The sequence below is a fragment of the Oncorhynchus keta genome, chromosome 14 (genome assembly GCF_023373465.1).
Source record: "Oncorhynchus keta strain PuntledgeMale-10-30-2019 chromosome 14, Oket_V2, whole genome shotgun sequence".
NCBI lineage: Eukaryota > Metazoa > Chordata > Actinopteri > Salmoniformes > Salmonidae > Oncorhynchus > Oncorhynchus keta.
The window spans coordinates 13,840,535-13,864,201 of record NC_068434.1 but is presented as its reverse complement, the minus strand read 5'-3'; the positions used below and the strand labels follow the sequence as shown (position 1 = coordinate 13,864,201).

At 41.6% G+C, this 23,667-nt stretch overlaps 1 protein-coding gene across 6 annotated transcripts in view; it reads right to left on the bottom strand.

Annotated features, from left to right (window-relative positions):
• Positions 1 to 14,056, bottom strand: part of LOC118370857 (MAP kinase-activated protein kinase 5-like) — a 55,403-nt gene extending 41,347 nt beyond the window's left edge. The window contains exons 1-5 of one of the 6 annotated variants that reach the window (XM_035756047.2): positions 13,907 to 14,056; positions 12,985 to 13,412; positions 9,472 to 9,545; positions 6,186 to 6,261; positions 4,473 to 4,570 (exon numbers count right to left, since the gene is read on the bottom strand). In XM_035756047.2, the coding sequence (XP_035611940.1) occupies positions 4,473 to 4,570; positions 6,186 to 6,261; positions 9,472 to 9,545; positions 12,985 to 13,068 (332 nt within the window). In that variant the 5' untranslated portion in view covers positions 13,069 to 13,412; positions 13,907 to 14,056. The other 5 variants (XM_035756050.2, XM_035756049.2, XM_052461135.1 and 2 more) reach the window with 5 other exon arrangements.
• Between the last annotated feature and the right edge of the window lie 9,611 nt (positions 14,057 to 23,667).

Below are 23,667 nucleotides of genomic sequence, written 5' to 3'. Positions count from 1 at the left end.
CTTAAAGTCTGGCATCAGGTTGTACACAATTTTAGGTCCAGTCTTTGGTTTCTCTAGATATGGCCGTGATATTATGATCATTAGATCCAAATGGGTGTGGACACCGCTTTAGAGCAGATTTCTGCAGCATTAGTGAAGACGTGGTCATTACACATGGGTGATCTTGTTCCTTTTCGGTTTGTAAATAAATACCCTGGTAGGTTGATTGATAACCAATGCCTGCAGCAAGCTGGTTCAGCTTGAAGCTTATTTTTGAGTGGAGAGCTTTATAACAACCAGTCAATATTTAGGTCACTCAGAAAACATTCCTCTTGATATCACATGCATTGTCGAGCAATTGTTGTTTTTCAAATAAAGGAGTTGGTCTTTAAATTTGACAATTTAACGTGGTATCAGATACTGAATACCAAGTTGAATTGTCAAATTAAAAGGCCAACTCCTCAATTTGAAAAACAACAATGGTAGCCACTAAGGTTCAGAATGATGTCACAAGGTTATAAATGGCTCATGAGCCTAGTTCATAGAACTAACCACAAACTAAAATCGAGTTGATTTTGTCAACAATGAGAAAAACTAGGCTTAATGTTTTGCTTCAAAATATGTTTGACACTATCAAAAGATTAGTATCCTAACAATGCTTAAATAGTGCTTTCTTTATATGGCCAAATACGGACTTTTAGCACTCAGTCTATGAGAATAGGCTTTCCGTGAGGCAGAGGACCCTGTAGCTATATTTCTTCCACATCATTTACCAACTACTTCTCTGATAGAGTTCAGTGTGTCAAATCGGAGGGCCTGTTGTCTGGACCTCTGACAGTCTACGGGTGTGCCACAGGGTTCAATTCTCGGGCCGACTCTCTTTTCTGTATACATCAATGATGTTGCTCTTGCTGCTGGTGATTCTCTGATCCACCTCTACGCAGACAACACCATTCTGTATACTTCTGGCCCCTCCTTGGACACTGTGTTAACTAACCTCCAGACGAGCTTCAATGCCATACAACTCTCCTTCCGTGGCCTCCAACTGCTCTTAAACGCAAGTAAAACTAAATGGATGCTTTTCAATCGATCGCCGCCCGCACCTGCTCACTAGTCCAGCATCACTACTCTGGACGGCTCTGACTTAGAATACGTGGACAACTACAAATACCTGTGTGTCTTGGACTGTAAACTCTCCTTCCAGACTCACATTAAGCATCTCCAATCCAAAATTAAATCTATATCGCAACAAAGCATCCTTCACTCATGCTGCCAAACATACCCTCGTAAAACTGACCATCCGACTGATCCTCGACTTCGGTGATGTCATCTATAAAATAGCCTCCAACACTCTACTCAACAAACTGGATGCAGTCTATCACAGTGCCATCCGTTTTGTCACCAAAGCCCCATACACTACCCACCATTGCGACCTGTACGCTCTCGTTGGTTGGCCCTCGCTTCATACTCGTCGCCAAACCCACTGGCTACAGGTTATCTACAAGTCTCTGCTAGGTAAAGCCCCGCCTTATCTCAGCTCACTGGTCACCATAGGAGCACCCACTCGTAGCACTCTCTCCAGCAGGTATATCTCACTGGTCACCCCCAAAGCCAATTCCTCCTTTGGTCGTCTTTCCTTCCAGTTCTCTGCTGCCCATGACTGGAACGAACTGCAAAAATAACTGAAGCTGGAGACTCATATCTCCCTCACTAACTTTAAGCACCAGCTGTCAGAGCAGTTTACAGATCACTGCACCTGAACTTAGCCTATCTACCTACCTCATCCCCATTCTGGTATTTATTTATTTTGCTCCTTTGCACCCCAGTATCTCTACCTACACATTCACCTTCTGCCGATCTACCATTCCAGTGTTTAATTGCTATATTGTAATTACTTTGCCACCATGGCCTATTTATTTCCCTAACTTACCTAATTTGCACTCGCTGTATATATACTTTGTTTTCTTTTGTTCTACTGTATGTTTTGTTTATTCCCTGTGTAACTGTGTTGTATGTGTCGAATTGCTACGCTTTATCTTGGCCAGGTCGCAGTTGAGAACTTGTTCTCAACTAGCCTACCCGGTTAAATAAAAGGTGAAATAAAACATTTTTAAAAATCATCTCAGCCTAACAGGATTAGAGCCCCACAGTGGAGGTGTCATAATACCCATAAAACCTAGCGGTCAAGCAGGGAAATGTTTCCAATCATTTTTCCCCATAGGGGATTTTAGAAACACTTCAAGTGAGGGCTGTGTTTCGTGTAGGCTTACCCCTGAGTGACGTTTTGAAAACCGTGTAAAAATGTATCAATATAGTCCACTACATTTACGCTGATTCGAAAATACTAGTTACCATCAAAGTAGACAACATGGAAAACTACAAATCCCTGCAAGCTCCTATATGGCATCTCTAGCTGACACCTTTTGCCGAACAGGTTGTGTGTAAATTTAAAACTTGCGCAAGACCGTTCACAGAATTGTCCATTTAAAAAAATGCATTTTGCCAATTTATTCATTACTATACTTACCTAACATTAGATAGTAAATCCAGAGATGCTTACCTTTGCATCAATTCAGCAGTCTTGTCCAGATCAACATTTGTAGTTCTTTATGATAGACCTCAGCCATTCAATTTTTGAAAGTCATAGAATGCCACCTTTTCCAATAAGTCAGATCATCAAATGTCTGCCCTGCTAGAACTGCCCCAGTCAACTATAAGTGCTGCTATTGTGAAGTGGAAACGTTTTGGGGCAGCCACGAAGTGTAAGGCCACACAAGCTCACATATCAGAACCGCCGAGTGCTGAAGCGCGCGCAAAAAATATATAAAAATAAATAAATAAAAATAGTCTGTTCTCGGTTGAAACACTCACTACAGAGTTCCAAACTGCCTCTGGAAGCAACGTCAGCACAATAAAGGTTAGTCGGGAGCTTCATGAAATGGGTTTCCATGGCCGAGCAGCCGCACACAAGCCTAAGATCACCATGAGCAATGCCAAGTGCCAGCTGCAGTGGTGTAAAGCTCCTCGCCACTGGAGCAGTGGAAACCCGTTCTCTGGAGTGATGAATCACACTTCACCATCTGGCAGTCCAACTGACTAATCTGGATTTGGTAGATGCCAGAAGTACTCTACCTGCCCCAATGCATAGTGCCAACTGTACAGTTTGGTAGAGGAATAATGGGACTGATTTCATGGTTCAGGCCCCTTAATTCCAGTGAAGGGAAATCTGAATGCCACAGCATACAATTATATTCTAGATGATTCTGTGCTTCCAAATGGGTGGCAACAATTTGGGGAAGGCCCTTTCCCGTTTCTGCATGACAATGCCACGGTTCACAAAGAGAGGTCCACACAAAAATGTTTTGTCAAGATCGGTGTGGAAGAATTTGACTGGGCTGCACAGAGCCCTGACCTCAACCCCATCAAACACCTATGGGATGAATTGGAATGCCGACTGCGAGCCGAGCCTAAATCGCCCAACATCAGTGCCTGACCTAAATAATACTTGTGGGTTAATAGAACCAAGTCCCCGCAGCAAATGTCCCACCATCTAGTGGAAAGCCTTCCCAGAAAAGTAGAGGCTGTTATATCAGCAAAGCGGTGACCAACTCCATATTAACACACATCATTTTACAATGATATGTTTGACGCGCAGCGCCTGGCCAATCTGACGGAGGATAAAGGACAACAGAGAGAGGCTCAACTACACCAGGAAGTGATGTAATTAATGTATGTGTACATTAGGAAGCCTGGGAGGAGGAGCAGCAATGCAGAGGAAAATGCTCTGTTTGAATGCATAAATCTACTACGTGTCGCAAATGGCACCCTATTCCCTATGGAGTGCACCTTCAGGGCTCTGGTTGAAACAAGTTCACTATGTACCTTATGGAATATGGCACCCTATTCCCTATGGGGTGCACTACTACTACTACTACTACTAACAATACCCTCGGAGCTAACAGTGAAAAGGAAAACATTACATGACTGTCAGATCTAAAAACGTATCCATTCAGAGACGGAGTCTGGTAGACTTTTTTTTAAAACGACGTCTCAGTAATGATCTAAATCACTGCATTGGTTAGAGAAATCAGAATTATAATAAGAAACATTTTAAATCAAGCTTCTGACATTCACATGAATCATTCCAAGGACACAGATGCGTGATATCAGATCAGATGAAGTCTCTAACACAAAAATGCTATGATCAGTAGCTAACCCTCTATATGAAATGGCCTTGGGGTTGGCTTGAAATGGTATACATACAGTACAAGATAGCTTAGAACTGTGCCATTTGATCTATGCCTCGAACGAGGATTAATACAAGACTCAAGGGTTAACTGTTGTGGGCAAGAACTGATATCCCACCACTTTAGTAAAAGTACACAAGGTGCACAAGCATTAATACTGTATGTAGCAATATGACAGTGGCATTCACAGGGTTTTAGGTGATGACGTGTTGTATGTGCTGGTACACATAGACTCAGTTGACTCACCTTGGAGTGGATTCGTGAGGAAACTGCACACTGTTGGCATACACCTCCATAATCTGCACGATGTTGGGGTGTGTGGCACACATCATGTGAAGCCGCACCTGAATCATCAGACAGAACAAAGAGTTAAAACACGCCTGGTGACACTGACCATGTCTGGCTAGGCAGAGGCAGAGTCTTTCACAGTTGATACACACAAACAGAGCAGATAACCATCGGCAAAACTACAGAAACAGACTTATTTTTCAGCGTTCCTTGCAGAAACATATAGGCCAAGTAGCCCTTCAGAGCTGACAAGGGCACGTTGCACTGATGGGACGCTCTGCTGCTGTGATGGGGGCAGCTCGTTTCAACTGCACCTCACACAGCTGGACAACTGCAGGTAGCCGAGGTGCAGTGTTGGGGATGCTACTCTGAAAATATAGTTTACCAAGCTTCCAATTACTTCACACTGGAAGAAGCTACACTAAAGCTCCCCTTAGGAAACATATTTTACTTAACTAAAGTTGCTTTGAAAAGTAGTTCCCTACATCCAAACAACTTTGTGAAAAATTACCATATCTGATTTTAGTTATGTCAGACTACAAATTGCAAGAACATCTCACTCTGGAGTCACTATGTTTCAAGTAGGGATGGGTGGTATCCAGATTTTCATACCGTCCCTGTACCATATATAATGTACGGTATTAGTGAATGTGCACACAATCGGCGCATGTATTTTTAAACAATGACATTTTTGGAGGGGGATGACAACGCACAAAATTATTTTGGCAACAGGGATCTTGATCCAGGAGAGGACTGAATGTCTCTGCTGTAACCAAGAACCTTAACATCTAGCCAGTTGGCTAACAAGTTAGAAAACTAAACACATGGCTGGAGCCCTGAGCTGAATATAATTTGACACATCTTAGATTTCTTACAGCTATACTTAACTTATAGTTCTAAGCCTGGGTGAAGTAGTCTTGCCTACTTCACCCATATTGTATTTTAGCAAAAAATGTAGTACGTAGTTCCAGTACCGTAGTTAGCTACAACACTACAAAAAAAAGTTATTAACTACTAAAACCACTAACAAATTTTGAAATTAGTTCAACTACCACCAAACTACAGCAGAAATGTATTAAATTATTAGCTGAAACACGTAGTTCACTACTCTGGCGAGGTTCTTTATCTAATAGTAAGTAGTGGGCTGGTGATGACATTTAGTGGCTGAGTGACTATACAATTGAATGCAAGGGTGTTCAGTTTTATCTTTTCAAAACTAGTTGAACAGCTATTTTTACCATGTTGGCACCTGCAACTTAACACAGGTGAGAAATTACAGTAAACAAGAATTTAAATAACTGAGTCAAGGCCATCCTTTACTTCAAAGTGAAAAATAGTAATTTTTGTTTAAAAAAAAAAAAAAGTTGGTCTGGAACAGTTTTTAAAAAATGTATTATTTAAGAAACAGTGTTTCATGCAAGGGTGCCAATATATTGGACTGCAGCTTATGTCCCAAATGAAACCCTATATAGTGCACTATATTTGAGCAGAGCCCTATGGGCCCTGGTCGAAATTTGTGCACTTTATAGGGAATAGGATGCCATTTGGGACTTAAACCAACACAGCAGACGCAACACTGATGAAACAGACGATGCATAACAGTGGAGATGACACACAGACAAGGACAACGCGAACAAAAGACAATCATAAAACCAAAACAATGGTTCAAACCTCATTTCTGGCCTTGGGACGATCAATGAGGATCTTCAAGGCCAGGCGTTCCTGAGTCGACTTCTTAACACAAACTCTATTGAGGAAGAGAAATGTAATTAAGAAATCAGACAATATAACAACAGTGAGTCAGCTTTTCATGGAGCCAATTTGGGCTGCACAAGTTAGCTAATTTTAATATCGCAAGAGGCAGCAAAAAAATTGCAACATTGAATATGTAAGAATGGTCCCCTGAGAAATCCAACCAACACTTTGGTTCCTACCATTAGTTGTCATGCCAAACACCACAAACACCACCTACCATTAGTTGTCATGCCAAACATCATGAATTGGAATACACATTTAATTTCCTTGATCCCAACACTTCAAAGTGTTTGATCTAAATAAAAACTGCAAAAAGCTATCAAATGATTACATTTTTTAATGCACTATTACATAATTTGCCCATATTGTGCAGCCCTAGAGCTAATTAGTGAAGGGGAATAAAACACGTTAAAAAATATATATATATTTTAGAGAGGATATTTTTGAAAACACATTGTTTCAGTTTGACAATATCGTATTAAAATCCAGCATTTCTCCTCCATAGCTTGTTCTCCAGCAGGGAGCCATTTTATTTCCATGACCGATCAAAACTGATTTTCCTCATTGCTCTCCCTTGTCCCTCTGCAGCAGCAATATGTTCAGAACAAAAATCACAAAAATCAGTGTCAAAATACAATACAAAGAACAGCAATACATATCGTATTGGCACCAAACTACCGTGATAATATCATATTGTGAGGTCCCTGGCATTTCCCAGCCCTAATGGTGGTCCATGCCGTTATTAGGTTAAATAAGAGTAGGCTTAATACCAGTACCAGCCTCTCACTGAGGACAAACATTCTATCCAAACCATAACCTCTGCTCCTAAACTCAGATTACACTAAGAATAAAACATAGCAGAATGTTCCTCCAGGATAGGCTTCGACCAAAGTTCAACAGGGGGAGTGAAATTCCTGATGCGTCAGAAAGAGTATGAGAGGAGAAGAACAGGGTAACGGGAACAATAAATAGGAAGAAGAGAGAAAAGACAGACTAGTTATACCTACAGTATCTAGCTATAGATGGCTTATATAGAAAGCAATGAGTCTCCATTCTGAATCAATTACTAAGGTTTTGCGGCACGCAAGAGCTTGTGTTTATAGTGTGTCAGTAGACCATGACGAACAGTGAGCCGTTGAAGAGTTAAGGCTCAGACATACCAATAGCTTTTGCTGGCAGAGAGTAATTAACACCTCTGAAAGTAATTTGCTAACAGAGTGCACACCGATTTTACATGTAGAATCACATGAAAATTGTGGGAAATCATACGTCTACAGTAGGTGGTCCCTAAAACACAGCGCACTGAATTATCAGCAGACAAATACTAGATCCACATTAGGTGCGCTGTGTGTGTTCCTTAAGACCATGACAAAAGGTGAACCACCCAGGACTTAGACAGTTACAAACAGTAACCCTAACCCAGTACTTTGAAATCGGTTGGAGTCTGAGTCACATACCAGCTGTTGAAAAGATAAGGCCAAGGTGCCTCACCTTTTAGCCAGGTACATTTCTATGGCAACGCCACCAGCTCTAACCTACTCTGGGGCAGGCTAGCTCCACTTTATCCTGAATTAAGTTTGGTCCTCAACTCACTGCTCAATCAAATTATATTCTCCTCACTCTTCAGACCATATCTTAGGAAGAAGACTGATTAAATGTTTTAAATCAAAATGTTAAAAAAAAAGTCAAATACACTACCATTCAAAAGTTCAGGATCACTTAGAAATAAAACAGGCCTTCTTTAGACTAGTTGAATATCTTGAGCATCAGCATTTGTGTGTTCGATTACAGGCTCAAAATGGCAAGAAACAAAATAACTTTCTTCTGAAACTCAGTCTATCCTTATTCTGAGAAATGAAGGCTATTCCATGCAAGAAATATCTAAGAAACTGAAGATCTCGTACAATGCTGTGTACTACTCCTTTCACAGAACAGCGCAAACTGGCTCTGACCAGAATAGAAAAGAATGGGAGCCCCCGGTGCACAACTGAGCAAGAGGACAAGTACATTAGTGTCTAGTTTGAGACAGACACCTCAAGTTCAATAGTCATTTACAACATTAACAATGTCTACACTGTAATGCTGATCAATTTGATGTTATTTTAAAATGGACAAAAAAAAAAAGAATAAGTTTTCTTTCAAAAACAAGGACATTTCTAAATGATCAGTAGTATATATCGCTAGTACATGCACCAAATCTCCAGTATTTTTCCTTCATTGCGTGTTCTCCATATTCTTTTTAAAGAGCGAGCCAATTCGTTTTCAGCACTTTTATTTCCATGACTGATCAAAACGTCTCATTTCTCTCATCCATCTGCAGCAGAACTACAGTATGGTGGAGTAATAACTTTAGAACCATCATATTGCAATGCATTTTGAATCATGAGAATCACAATAAGTATGGCGCTATCGTGACATTCCCAGCCCAATGTGTCACACTACACATTAAGTAATGACAGGATGCACTTGAAACATCACACGTGGTAAAACTTTACTTTCATGTCTTAATATGATTATTTTTAGCCATAGGAGTGGGGAAAGGGGGCCTGTGCATTTGTTACGGATACAGGTATCCTGTGGGTGTGTAGATATGTATCCTGTGTTCTTTTCTCTCCTCGGCAGGTGAAAATCATCACTCCCCAATCAATCATCAATCAGAAGACACACCTCCTGTTTCCTACCCAATCACAGTTCCTTTCCCTTGGTTTAAAAACCCTGAACAGATCTAGCTGGCGTCGTAGTATACCCCTCTGAAGCGAGTAGCCTGGCCAAAGATGAATCAGGAAAATGGAGGACAGCCTTTGAGGTGAAGGCAATTCAACGCAAGTCCAATTCCCTAAACATGAGAATGTTGGAGGTAACTTCCCTCCACAGCTGACGAGGTGTATCCCAAACACATTGACACTAACGCCCCGTCCAGAGATGACACATTACCACACCGACCGGGTCAATGGGGTGAGAGGGTGCTGGTGCTGCCAGGGCAGGCGCCACTGTAAACACACTGAGTAATACTACCTTTAACAAGTGTAGGTGACACCACCATCTCAAATCCAGTCTAAAAGCACAGGACTCTTCTGGAGGACAACTGTTGAACCTCATCTGGGTTTATGCAACCATATTTATGCATCTCCTACATTGCACAATTGAGTTGGCTATGGCAAAGCGAACCCTTCAATAGGACCAACTATGAGAGAACACTCACCTAACAGGTCCACTGATCCCAGCCCCGAGCTTCTGTGTCCAGTTGATGTTGTACTCCTCCAAGATGGAGGTATCCTAAGAGAGGGAAAAATCAAAAATGCATCTGGGTCAATTACATGTACCTTTAAACGATAAATAGCTATAAGTATAATTATTTGTATTTGTTTTTACTTTCAAGGCCCCCAATCAGTCAGTGTGCAGGGATACAGGCTAGTTGAGGTAATCTGTACATGTAGGTGGGGGCAAAGTGACTATGCATCAGTAACAAACAGCGAGTAGCAGCAGTGGAGAAAAGGGGGGGGGTCAATGTAAATTGTCCGGTGGCAATTTTTATAAATTAGACAGATGTCTAAAGGCTTGGGGGTAGAAGCTGTTGAGGAGCCTTTTGGTCCTAGACTTGGCGCTCCGGTACAGCTTGCCGTGCGGTAGCAGTGAAAACAGTATGTAGCAAATAAAGTTTGATTTGATCAGTCCGTCCTGCATCTGGAAACATTTCACACAGAAAACATGTGAAGGCATCAGCATCCCTGTTCACAGTTAAAAGAGAGGAATTTTACAATATTGATACGTCAAGCTCCTGTTGTGTATACATACACTCATGGCCATAGTCGTAATGCATACCAATTACTCAGAGGCTTTTCTTGGACCAGAGATGACCCCTATCCAGTACCACTGGGCTCTGGTCCAACCATTTATATCCTATGACAAGCAAGGGTGTATTTGGCAAGTAGCTAGGAAGAGTGGTTTACAAAAAAGCCTAAACACTTAAGGTAAACTCCGTAAGTGTCACTTAAAACCTCTCCTTTTCCTGTTCAGTCTAGCCGGCCAATATAGCCCTTGGGGTTTTTTGGCCCAGGCCGTGTTCCAATTCTCTGCGCTAGGCTATTCCAAACAGCCAGCACCTCTGGTTGTCACTAGTAAAACAATTGTAGTATTTCTATACTCTTAAAATCTGATTTTTAACCAAACCTTGAATCACACGGCTAACCTTAAAGACTAAATGATTGTTTTCACAAATTTTTACGATAGCCAATTTTGATTTTGTGGCTGTTCAAATGGAAACCGACCCTCTCCCCCCTGGGCCTCCTCCCATCCTTAGCACATTCTGACCGGCCACTTGGAACACATTTTATGGTTGATATGGATGCCCACTGACACACTAAGAGTAGCCACCAAGAGCAGGGGCGACTAGGCCAGGCATCTGAGGGGTTGTCTGGGGATGATTATGGTTCCAGACAGACTGGCTGGATAACATTTAAGACAGACCTGGAGAGAGGAGAGAGGGTTAATAATAATAATAATAATAAATGCCATTTAGCAGACGCTTTTATCCAAAGCGACTTACTTATGTGTGCATACAGGGTTCACAAGGAGGTATATATCCTTAATACAGAGGAGTGTTTCCTGCTAAAAGCATCTACCCTACTCACTTGAGCTTGAGGGTGCTTGATCGTTACACCGGATTCTGACCATGACACATTTCAGAGGTTGAATGTCACACTCATTCATCTATTCCAGAAAAAGGACCTCAAAGTAAAAAGTACAAAAGGTTGTTCTGATAGGTAGCAAATAAATTTTAAAAAACACATTGATAGATGGGTCATGCGATTGCATATTCATGGTGATGAGAGCTAGAGGGTTATTTAACAAATCATACGTTTAAACAGAAACCTACATATAGTGCCACAGTATGAATCATAATTCCCATAAAACCTAGTGGTCAAACAGGGAAATGGTTCCAACACTTTTTCCACCATTCATTGTTCCCCACAGGGGATTTTAGAAACACAAAACACAGCCCTTATTTTAAGTGTTTCTAAAATCCCCCATGGGAAAAACAATTCGTGGAAAAATTATTGGAACCATTTCCCTGTTTGACCACTAGGTTTTATGGGTATTATGACACCACCACTATGGGGCTCTATAAACAACACCCAGCAGAGTTCAGACTACTTGGGGCACTAAATTGTGTTGCAGGGAAAACAAAAATGAGGCTGGTTTCATGTAACTAATACACATGGAAAGTTCATTCTTTCTTCGCTCTTACAAGACATAAGATTACCGTTTTCCATTTTAAAATGAGGTGATATGTGACAGCATGTTACGCATTAGACATTGCTTCTAAAATACAGTGTTAGGGAAGCTACTCTGAAAATAGTTTACCATGCTGTCAATAACTTTACACTGGAAGAAGTTCAGTATCATTAAATGAATCCTTAAGAAAAAGGTAGTTGACTTAACTAAAGCTATTTTGTCTGTAGTGAAGTACTTTTCAAAACTACTTTGTGAAAAGTAGTATTTAAAATCTGAGAGGTCATACACTACAAACTGCAAGACAGGTCACTGTAGTCTGATGTTAACTATGTCATTTCTCATATTAAAACAAACTATTTCAAGTGAGAATTAGTCAGGTCTGATGAAGGGAAAGTAAATTCTTGCCTACTTCACCCATATTTTTTTTGTAGTGTAGATCCAGTAATTAGCGATACCGCTAGCTACAGGGCGAAAAAGTAAATGACGATTGGAAATACATCCAAGATGTGAATTTAGTTAAACTGCTACCAAACTGCAAAATGTAATTTAATTACTATACTGAAAAATATAAAAACAATTCCATTGATTTTACTTTTCATGAGGAAATCAGTAAATTTAAATAAATGTATTAGGCCTAATCTATGGATTAAACGTGGCTGGGAATAAAGGTATACATCTGTTGGTCACAGATACCTTACAAAAATGTCCCTCAGGATCTCATCATGGTATTTTTGTGCATTCAAATTGCCATAGATAAAATGCATGTGTTCGTAGCTTATGTCTGCCCATACCATAACCCCACCATGGGACATAAGTAAATCACTCGACGCCATACTCGTCTGCGGTTGTGAGGCTGTTTGGACATGCTGCCAAATTCTCGAAAACGACATTAGAGGTGGCTTATGGTAGAGAAATTCATATTTAATTATCTGGCAACAGCTCTGGTGGACATTCCTGCAGTCAGCATACCAATTGCACGCTCCCTCAAGACATCTGTAGCATTGTTGTGTGTGACAAAACGATAGACTTTTATTGTTCCCAGCACAGGGTGTACCTGTGTAATGATCATGCTGTTTAATCCACCTGTCCGGTGGATGGATTATCTTGGCAAAGGAGAAATGTTCACTAACAGGGATGTAAACACATTTGTGCACCAAATTTGAGAAATACTATTTTTGTGCATATGGAACATTTGAGATCTTTTATTTCTGCTCATGAAACCAACACTTGACATGTTACCTTTTACATTTTTGTTCAGTGTAGTTTTAGTATACGTACTTAACTACTCCAACACTGCTAAAATACTACAGTAAACTTACAAAGAGGACCAAAATACTTACTCCAAAATCTAAGCAAATGACTTGCCTATGATACAATCGGACACTTCAGTCAAGTGACACTTATTTCAATGCATTATAAAAACATTAACAGCACATCCAGCATGCACATCCAGTTGCTCAATCTTCAAATTCACCCTTACCTTGATGAATATGTCTGCGTTGTTATCCTCCGACATGATGTTCCACTGTGATAGAAGAGTCCTAACTTTTGTTTTGGAGTTCATTCACAGTTTACAATCAAAACAAAAGGGTGTTGACCTTTAACAGCGATAGTTAATGTTAAATAGCTAACGTTTCCCCTACCGGGTACAAGCTACTGTTGACAGGCCATGGATGACGCTTGATATTCTGCCAAAAAGCCACAGTTGAATGCGTTTACTTCGGTAACCCGACTTGAAGACATCCAGCCGGGGCGAGATGCCTCATTCCAGCATTGCTACAGTGCCTCCAAGTTTTTCAGATAGTCTTGACTTGGCTGTGGCGACCATGTAGAGCGACAACGTCCCAATGGGTTGTCTGAAAAGTCGTAAGGGATCCAATAGGCAAACTCACCGCTTTTGGTAGGACGCTGAGTGGGGGACAAAGAGTGGTGTATTTATAGCCATTGAGTGATATGATTGAGCACCTGGCTGGCTAGCTAGATAGCTACGGGACACGCGTCAAGCACCGGTCAAATGAGCCGCTACTCGCTAATGTGGCTCTTCTGCACGGGTTTCGTTGTGTTGTAAAAGCCTGCAAACTTGTTAACAGTCAAAACAAGCTTTGTTGAGAGACCGGGGGTTTCGGGTGAAATTAAAGCGGCGGGGGGGATTGAAAACGGTACACCGAGTACCAAAACTCGTCGACGCTTGTTTAGTTAGCAAATTAATGAGATACAAGTGCCTGGCTTGTTAGCAACCTAACAATCATTTAAAAAGTAAATAGCCCCCCAGATTAGCTATCGTTAAACACAATACATGATAAAGAATACTATTTTTAGCTGACCAGTAAGTTCCTTAAATACACCAAGTGGCTAACTAAACAAGAACGGTGTATAACGAAAGCCTGATGAAAATGATATACATTTTAAGACATTACAATTCCAGATATTTCAGGAACTTCACCACTACAACATTCAATAGGAAAGTCAAGTAAATTAGTTGCATTGAGTCCGGTTCGCTTGTAATCCATTTCCCGAAATTATTATGAAATCAGGCAGGAAAAAGCCTGGCATTTATTGGGCCTTGGGGTCCTTCTTGTTCAATGCGGGCAAATAGCAGAGAGGAAGAGGCCAAGCGAGAGGTTTTACTCCTCCCCATATCTGTCCGAGAAAAAAAGCCAAATAAGTGAGATATTTTTGAATGTCAACAAAAATATATATTGCTAATTTGCTACGTGAGGCTTTATTGATCGAATAGAAGTTTCACGATGGTTAAGTTGTTACGACTGCACTGATAAAAGTGGATGCACGTGGCATTTCGGCAACTTTGAAAAACAACCAAGTTGTGCCTGTTTTCATAGAGATAAATAGAGGAGTCATCAAGGATAACTCTTGTTAGCCTGGACATTGCCATTAACTGATTCCACCACTTTAAAATACTCAATTGGGTGTAGATTTCTATGGGTTGGCAGCAATCAGCCAATGAAGAAGAACATTTACTGCTATAAAACTGAGATAGCATCAATGGGGCTGCCCATTCTGACACAGACACTATAATGACACAGATAAAGTTTAGTCCTCTATCTCTATGTCAGGTTCACACCTGTATCTGCCCTCTCATTGGCAAGAATGGTCCCGCCTGATCTCACCTGCCATCCATCTTTGAGGACATGTATTTCCATTGTTAGAGAGGTAATTTGAATATCTTGTCACTGTAATAGACAATCTTCACACAAATATACACTACCAAAATCATGGGAATTAATGTGGAGTTGGTCCCCTCCTTCTCTGATATAACAGTCTCCACTCTTCTGGGGAGGCTTTCCACTCGATGTTGGAACATTGCTGCGTAGACTTGCTTCCATTTGGTCACAAGAGCATTAGTGAGATCAGGCAGTGATGTTGGGAGATAAGGCCTGGCTCGCAGTCGAGCCTGGCTCGCAGTCCAATTAATTCCAAAGGTGTTTGACAGGGTTGAGGTCAGGGCTCTGTGCAGCCCAGTCAAGATCTTCCACGCCAATCTCAACAACCCATTTCTGTATGGACCTCGCTTTGTGCATGGGGGAATTGTCACGCTGAAATAGGAAAGAGCCTTCTCCAAACTGTTGCCACAAAATCGTCTAGAAAGTCATTGTATGCTGTAGCGTTAAGATTTCCCTTCACTGGAACTAAGGGGCCCCAGACCTTTATTCCTCCTCCACCAAACTTTACAGTTGGCACTATGCTCCCGACGAACAGTTCTTGTGCTGACGTTGCTTCCAGAGGCAGTTTGGAACTCGGTAGTGAGTGTTGCAACCGAGGACAAACAATTGTTACGTGCTTTAGCACACGGCAGTCCCGTTCTGTGAGCTTGTGTGGCCTTCCACTTTGTGGCTAAGCTGTTGTTGCTCCAAGATGTGTCCACCTAACAGTAACAGCACTTATGGCTCACATCAACACCATTATCCCAGAAACCCTATACTCAATCTAATTTGCATACCGCACCAACAGATCCACAGATGATGCAATCTCTATTCCACCCCACACTGCCCTTTCCCACCTGGACTAAAGGAACACCTATGTGAGAATGCTATTCATTGACTACAGCTCAGCGTTCAACACCATAATGCCCTCAAAGATCATCACTAAGCTAAGAACCCTGGGACTAAACACCTCCCTCTGCAACTAGATCTTGGACTTCCTGACGGGCATCCCACATGTGGTAAGGGTAGGTAACAACACATCCGCCACGCTGATCCTCAACACGGGGGCCTCTCAGGGGTGTGTGCTCAGACCCCTCCTGTACCCCCTGTTCACTCATGACTGCACGGCCAGGCACGACTCCAACACAATCATTAAGTTTGCTGATGACACAACCGTGGTAGGCCTGATCACCGACACCGATGAGACAGCGTATAGGGAGCAGGCCAGAGACCTGACTGTGTGGTGCCAGGACAACAACCTCTCCCTCAACGTGATCAAGACAAAGGAGATTATTGTGAACTACAGGAAAAGGAGGACTGAGCAGGAGACTTGACATGGGTCCTCAGATTCTCAAAATGTTTTACAACTGCACCATCAAGAGCCTCCTGACGGGTTGCATCACTACCTGGTATGGCAACTGCTAGGCCTCCTACTGCAAGGCACTACAGAGGGTAGGCCCAGTACATCACCGGGGCCAAGCTTCCTGCCACCCAGGAAATCTATTTCAGGCAGTGTCAGAGGAAGGCCCTAAAAATTGTCAAAGACTCCAGCCACGCTAGTCATAGACTGTTCTCTCTGCTACCGCATTGCAAGCGGTACCGGGATGCCAAGTCTAGTTCCAAGAGGCTTCGAAACAGCTTTTACCCCCAAGCTGTAAGTCTCCTGAACAGCTAATCAAATGGCTACCCAGACTATTTGCATTGCCCCCATTCTATGCTGCTGCTACTCTCTATTATTATTTATGCATAGTCACTTTAATAACTCAACCTACATGTACATATTACCTCAATTACCTCGACACTGGTTCCTCCGCACATTGACTCTGTACCGGTACCCTCTGTATTTAGCCACGCTATTGTTATTTACTGCTGCTCTTTAATTATTTGTTATTCTTATATCATACTTTTTTGGGGGTCTTTTCTGAAAACTGCATTGTTGGTTAATTAAGGGCTTGTAAGTAAGCATTTCACTGTAAGGTCTACAGCTGTTGTATTCGGGACATGTGACAAATACAATTGGATTTGATTTGACTTACAGTTGACCGGGGCAGCTCTAGCAGGACAGAAATTTGACAAACTGACTTATTGGAAAGGTGGCATTCTATGGCAGTGCCACGTTGAAAGTCACTGAGCTCTTCAGTAAAGCCATTCTACTGCCAATGTTTGTTTATGGAGATTGCATAGTTGTGTGCTTGATTTTATACACCTGTTGAGGTGTGGCTGGAATAGCCAAATCTACTTATTTGAAGGGTTGTCCACATACTTTTGTATATATAGTGTATTTTAATTTAAAAAAAAATGTTTTTACCCCTTTTTCTCCCCAATTTCGTGGTATCCAATTTTTGTAGTAGCAGACCTGGACTATGGTAGGCTCTGGCAGTGCTCCTCCTGCTCCTCCTTGCACAAAGGAGGAGGTAGCGGTCCTGCTGCTGGGTTGTTGCCCTCCTACGGCCTCCTCCACGTCTCCTGATGTACTGGCCTGTCTCCTGGTGGCGCCTCCATGTGCTGGACACTACGCTGATAGACACAGCAAACCTTCTTGCCACAGCTCGCATTGATGTGCCATCCTGGATGAGCTGCACTACCTGAGTCACTTGTGTGGGTTGTATACTCCGTCTCATGCTACCACTATAGTGAAAGCACCGCCAGCATTCAAAAGTGACCTAAACATCAGCCAGGAAGCATAGGAACTGAGAAGTGGTCTGTGGTCCCCACCTGCAGATCCACTCCTTTATTGGGGGTGTCTTGCAAATTGCCTATAATTTCCACCTGTTGTCTATTCCATTTGCATAACAGCATGTGAAATTTATTGTCGATCAGTGTTGCTTCCTAAGTGGACAGTTTGATTTCACAGAAGTGTGATTGACTTGGAGTTACATTGTGTTGTTTAAGTGTTCCCTTTATTTTTTTGAGCAGTGTACTATCCCCTCGCTTTCAGGAGAGCATGTCCCTACCAGGACCCTCAAATATGCACCTTTCCAATGGTCTCAAGGGCACCATCCCACTTTTGACGTAGCAAATGGCAGCAGTGCAAGCTCTCTTGTGGATCTTGAAGCCTGGGGTGCATTCAGTTTATTCAATGATTTACTACGTTTCGTGACATGTACTGAATGACATGTTTTCTCACAACTGTGTGCATCTAACCCATTCATAGACACTAACTATGGTCCTTCTGTAGCTCAGTTGGTAGAGCATGGCGCTTGTAACGCCAGGGTAGTGGGTTCGATTCCCGGGACCACCCATACGTAGAATGTATGCACACATGACTGTAAGTCGCTTTGGATAAAAGCGTCTGCTAAATGGCATATATTAACTACCTTTTTAACGCCTATTGACGATAGTATCTTCTGGCCCAGGGGAGTTTTGTTCAGAGCCCCAACGTTTGCTTTAAAAATTAACATGCACCGCTTGTATTTTTTAGTAAACCTTTACTTAACTAGGCAAGTAATTTAAGAACAAATTCTTATTTACAATGACAGCCTACCCCGGGGAACACTGGACCAATTGTGCACCACCCTATGGGACTCCCAATCACAGCCAGATGTGATATAGCCTGGATTCAAACAAGGGACTGTAGTGACACCTCTAGCACTGAGATGCAGGACCTTAGACCACTGCACCACTCAGGAGCCCTCAGGGTTTTGAAAACAATAAGGAATGTATCTTTCATAACAGCAAGAAATACCTTTTTTTTTAAACAAAAGGTTGAATTACTATACTTTTATATTAGTGTGACCACAAGGCGACATGTCCATGTTACAGCGCGTGTTTTGCAGAAAACAGACTGAAATGATTTTGATGAGATACAAAAGTAGAAGGCTTTATGTTTCTAGAACCGTACCTCAATTGAGAATCGACTCATATTTAGATGGAGTATTTGGCTGATTTGGCTGCCAATTTGCTTCTAAACAGAACATGTAAGTTCCTTGGACTATAAGGAGTAACATTAGGATCCTTTAGTCCATTATTGGGCTAGTGCGAAACATTCTTCAAGAGTTTTCAAAGTATGTTTGCTTGGTGAGTATAGCGGGGTATGACCTGATCGATATGGGTGTGACCATTTTCAATAGTAAAACTGGTACAGCAGCACTCCACACACAATTACTTTCTAAGCCACCGTAATCATAACCATAGACATACTGTACCAGTCAAAAGTTTGGACAAACTTAGTCATTCAAGTATTTTTTTATTTTATTTTTACTATTTCTACATGTAGGAACCAAAGAAAATAACAACCTATCCCTCAACGTAACCAGGACAAAGGAGATGATTGTGGACTACAGGAAAAGGAGGACCGAGCACGTCCCCATTTTCATCGACGGGGCTGAAGTGGAGCAGGTTGAGAGCTTCAAGTTCCTTGGTGTCCACATCACCAACAAACTACAATGGTCCAAACACACCAAGACAGTCGTGAAGACGGCACGACAAAACCTATTCCCCCTCAGGAAACTAAAAAGACTTGGCATGGGTCCTGAGATCCTCAAAAGATTCTACAGCTGCAACATCGAGAGCACTGGTTGCATCACTGCCTATTACGGCAATTGATCGGCCTCCGACCGCAAGGCACTACAGAGGGTAGTGCATATGGCCCAGTACATCACAGCTGCCTGCCATCCAGGACCTCTACACCAGGGGTGTCAGAGGAAGGCCCTAAAAATTGTCAAAGACCCTAGCCACCCCAGTCATAGACTGTTCTCTCTACTACCGCATGGCAAGCGGTACCAGAGTGCCAAGTCTAGGACAAAAAGGCTTCTCAACAGTTTTTATCCCCAAGCCATAAGACTCCTGAACAGGTAATCAAATGGCTACCCAGACTATTTGCACTGTGTGCCTCCCCAGACCCTCTTTTACGCTGCTGCTACTCTATGTTTATCATATATGCATAGTCTCTTTAACTATACATTGATGTACATACTACGTCAATTGGCCCGACCAACCAGTGCACCCTCACATTGGCAAACCTGGCTATCTGAATTGTGTCCCACCAACCCCTCCTTTACGCTACTGCTACTCTCTGTTCATCATATTTGCATAGTCACTTTAACCATATCTACATGTACATACTACCTCAATCAGCCCGACTAACCGGTGTCTGTATGTAGCCTAGCTACTTTTATATCCTTGCTACTCTACAGTGCCTTGCGAAAGTATTCGGCCCCCTTGAACTTTGCGACCTTTTGCCACATTTCAGGCTTCAAACATAAAGATATAAAACTGTATTTTTTCTGAAGAATCAACAAGAAGTGGGACACAATCATGAAGTGGAACGACATTTATTGGATATTTCAAACTTTTTTAACAAATCAAAACTGAAAAATTGGGCGTGCAAAATTATTCAGCCCCTTTACTTTCAGTGCAGCAAACTCTCTCCAGAAGTTCAGTGAGGATCTCTGAATGATCCAATGTTGACCTAAATGACTAATGATGATAAATACAATCCACCTGTGTGTAATCAAGTCTCCGTATAAATGCACCTGCACTGTGATAGTCTCAGAGGTCCGTTAAAAGCGCAGAGAGCATCATGAAGAACAAGGAACACACCAGGCAAGTCCGAGATACTGTTGTGAAGAAGTTTAAAGCCGGATTTGGATACAAAAATATTTCCCAAGTTTTAAACATCCCAAGGAGCACTGTGCAAGCGATAATATTGAAATGCAAGGAGTATCAGACCACTGCAAATCTACCAAGACCTGGCCGTCCCTCTAAACTTTCAGCTCATACAAGGAGAAGACTGATCAGAGATGCAGCCAAGAGGCCTATGATCACTCTGGATGAACTGCAGAGATCTACAGCTGAGGTGGGAGACTCTGTCCATAGGACAACAATCAGTCGTATATTGCACAAATCTGGCCTTTATGGAAGAGTGACAAGAAGAAAGACATTTCTTAAAGATATCCATAAAAAGTGTCATTTAAAGTTTGCCACAAGCCACCTGGGAGACACACCAAAAATGTGGAAGAAGGTGCTCTGGTCAGATGAAACCAAAATTGAACTTTTTGGCAACAATGCATAACGTTATGTTTGGCGTAAAAGCAACACCTTGAACACACCATCCCCACTGTCAAACATGGTGGTGGCAGCATCATGGTTTGGGCCTGCTTTTCTTCAGCAGGGACAGGGAAGATGGTTAAAATTGATGGGAAGATGGATGGAGCCAAATACAGGACCATTCTGGAAGGAAACCTGACGGAGTCTGCAAAAGACCTGAGACTGGGACGGAGATTTGTCTTCCAACAAGACAATGATCCAAAACATAAAGCAAAATCTACAATGGAATGGTTCAAAAATAAACATATCCAGGTGTTAGAATGGCCAAGTCAAAGTCCAGACCTGAATCCAATCGAGAATCTGTGGAAAGAACTGAAAACTGCTGTTCACAAATGCTCTCCATCCAACCTCACTGAGCTCGAGCTGTTTTGCAAGGAGGAATGGGAAAAAAATTCAGTCTGTCGATGTGCAAAACTGATAGAGAAATACCCCAAGCGACTTACAGCTGTAATCGCAGCAAAAGGTGGAGCTACAAAGTATTAACTTAAGGGGGCTGAATAATTTTGCACGCCCAATTTTTCAGTTTTGATTTGTTAAAGTTTGAAATATCCAATAAATGTCGTTCCACTTCATGATTGTGTCCCACTTGTTGTTGATTCTTCACAAAAAAAGACAGTTTTATATCTTTATGTTTGAAGCCTGAAATGTGGCAAAAGGTCGCAAAGTTCAAGGGGGCCGAATACTTTCGCAAGGCACTGTATATAAGGCACATCGCTACTGTATTTTTCACTGTCTTTTTACTGTTGTTTTTAATTCTTTACTTACCTATTGTCACCTAATAACTTTTTTTGCACAATTGGTTAGAGCTTGTATGTAAGCATTTCACTGTAAGGTCTACTACACCTGTTGTATTCAGTGCATGTAGCCACCCTTTGCCTTGAGGCCAGGGCATCTGATACAGCACTCCATCATTCTCCTTCTTGGTCAAATAGCCCTTACACAGCCTGGAGGTGTGTTGGGTCATTGTCCTGTTGACAAACAAATGATAGTCCCACTAAGCGCAAACCAGATGGGATGGTGTATCACTGCAGAATGCTGTTGTAGCCATGCTGGTTAAGTGTGCCTGGAATTCTAAATAAATCACAGACAGTGTCACCAGCAAAGCACCATCACACCTCCTCCTTCATGCTAATGTCCATTGCTTGTGTTTCTTGGACCAAGCAAGTCCCTTCTTATTATTGGTGCCCTTTAGTATTGATTTCTTTGCAGAAATCCGACTATCAAGAGAGCCAGTTTCATCATAGTGCTTGATGGTTTTTGCGACTGCAATTGAAGAAACGTTCAAAGTTCTTGAAATTTTCAGCTTTGACAGACCTTCATGTCTTAAAGTAATGATAGACTCTCATTTCTCTTTGCTTATTTGAGCTGTTCTTGCCATAATATGGACTTGGTCTTTTACCAATTAGGGCTATCTTCTGTATACCACTCCTACCATATCACAACACAACTGGGTGGCTAAAACTCATTAAGAAGGAAAGAAATTGAAACAAATGAACTTTTAACAAGGCACACCTGTTAATTGAAATGCATTCCAGGTTACTACCTAATGAAGCTGGTTGAGAGAATGCCAAGAGTGTGCAAAGTTGTTATCAAGGCAAAGGGTGGCTACTTTGAAGAATGTAAAATATATTTAGATTTGTTTAACACTTTTTGGTCACTACATGATTCCGTATGTGTTATTTCATAGTTTTGATGTCTTCACTATTATTCTACAATGTAGAAAATAGTAAATATAAAGAAAAACCCTGGAATGAGTAGGTGTGTCCAAACTTTTGACTGGTACTGTAAATCATTCTTCAATTGGTCATTCAGATCTATAAATGGTGCACATTGTGCCTTCAAGGAACGTGATCCTGGTCTCCCAACCCATGGGCAAACTCAGGGGTTGAGTTGCCCAACAAGATGTGCTGGCGTTGCATTGCATCAACCATTGGTTAAATGCTATGTCATCAACTGTACAGTCGGGCATCAGATTGCTATATCATATGATGTGGTTAGCTGATTTGTTAAATACCTATTCAGGCATTGTAAGATATGAGATTCGTTTACAATGTAGTCCGATCGGAACTCAACCACAAACCACCGCTCCAATAGGGTAGATCTTAACCACCATTCCCAGGCAGAAGTTATTACAATACAATTAATCAATTTCTTATCTCATGATGCCACCCAAATTAAGCAAACAATATATGATTTTGGTGATGTGCCAAAGTGTACCCCTTTCTGTCGAATTAAGTCATTTCTGCAAAATATAGCTATGTCCATTTAAAGGACCACTTTTGTCAACAACAAAAAAACCTGTGGCAAAAGTTTGATATAGCCTCATTAATCAGTGTCAGTGAAACTGTCACTAAATTATTTGGACATGATCTGCATCAGATTACTAAAATTAATCAAACCTAATCAAAGAAATCTATTTATTTTCCATGTGAGAGATACAAGTGATCCCTATACCGAGCTATAGAATAGAAATACTGTTACTTCCCCACCAATAAGCAGTTCGATTTCAGGAATATGTCCTGGGATAGCACTGTTCTGGGCTTTTGGCACTACCACAGTTGATCAAACAGAGGTCCAACTCCAATCATTATCTCATTGATTTATGCATATAAAAAGTGAAGTGGAACCAAAGCCCTTTCACCAAGATGGATGTTTTTTCCCATATAAATAAATAATCAAATTTACCATTGCCTACAACTAGCTGCTACACTGCCATCTATCTCACTTTCACCTCTCAACTTCTCAAACCATAGAGATCAAATTATATCTCTGACTGTGGTTCAACGTTCTGACAGTCAAAACTAAATTGAAATGGAAAGATTTATTGATGCAATTTTTTCATTATTCAAGATGTCTTTAACATGAATTGAGCTGTTTCTTTTATGAATGGGTGTCATCAAGATCAAAGATCTTCTAGCACCCGGCTCACGTGGATGCCATGGTACCGCCAAATC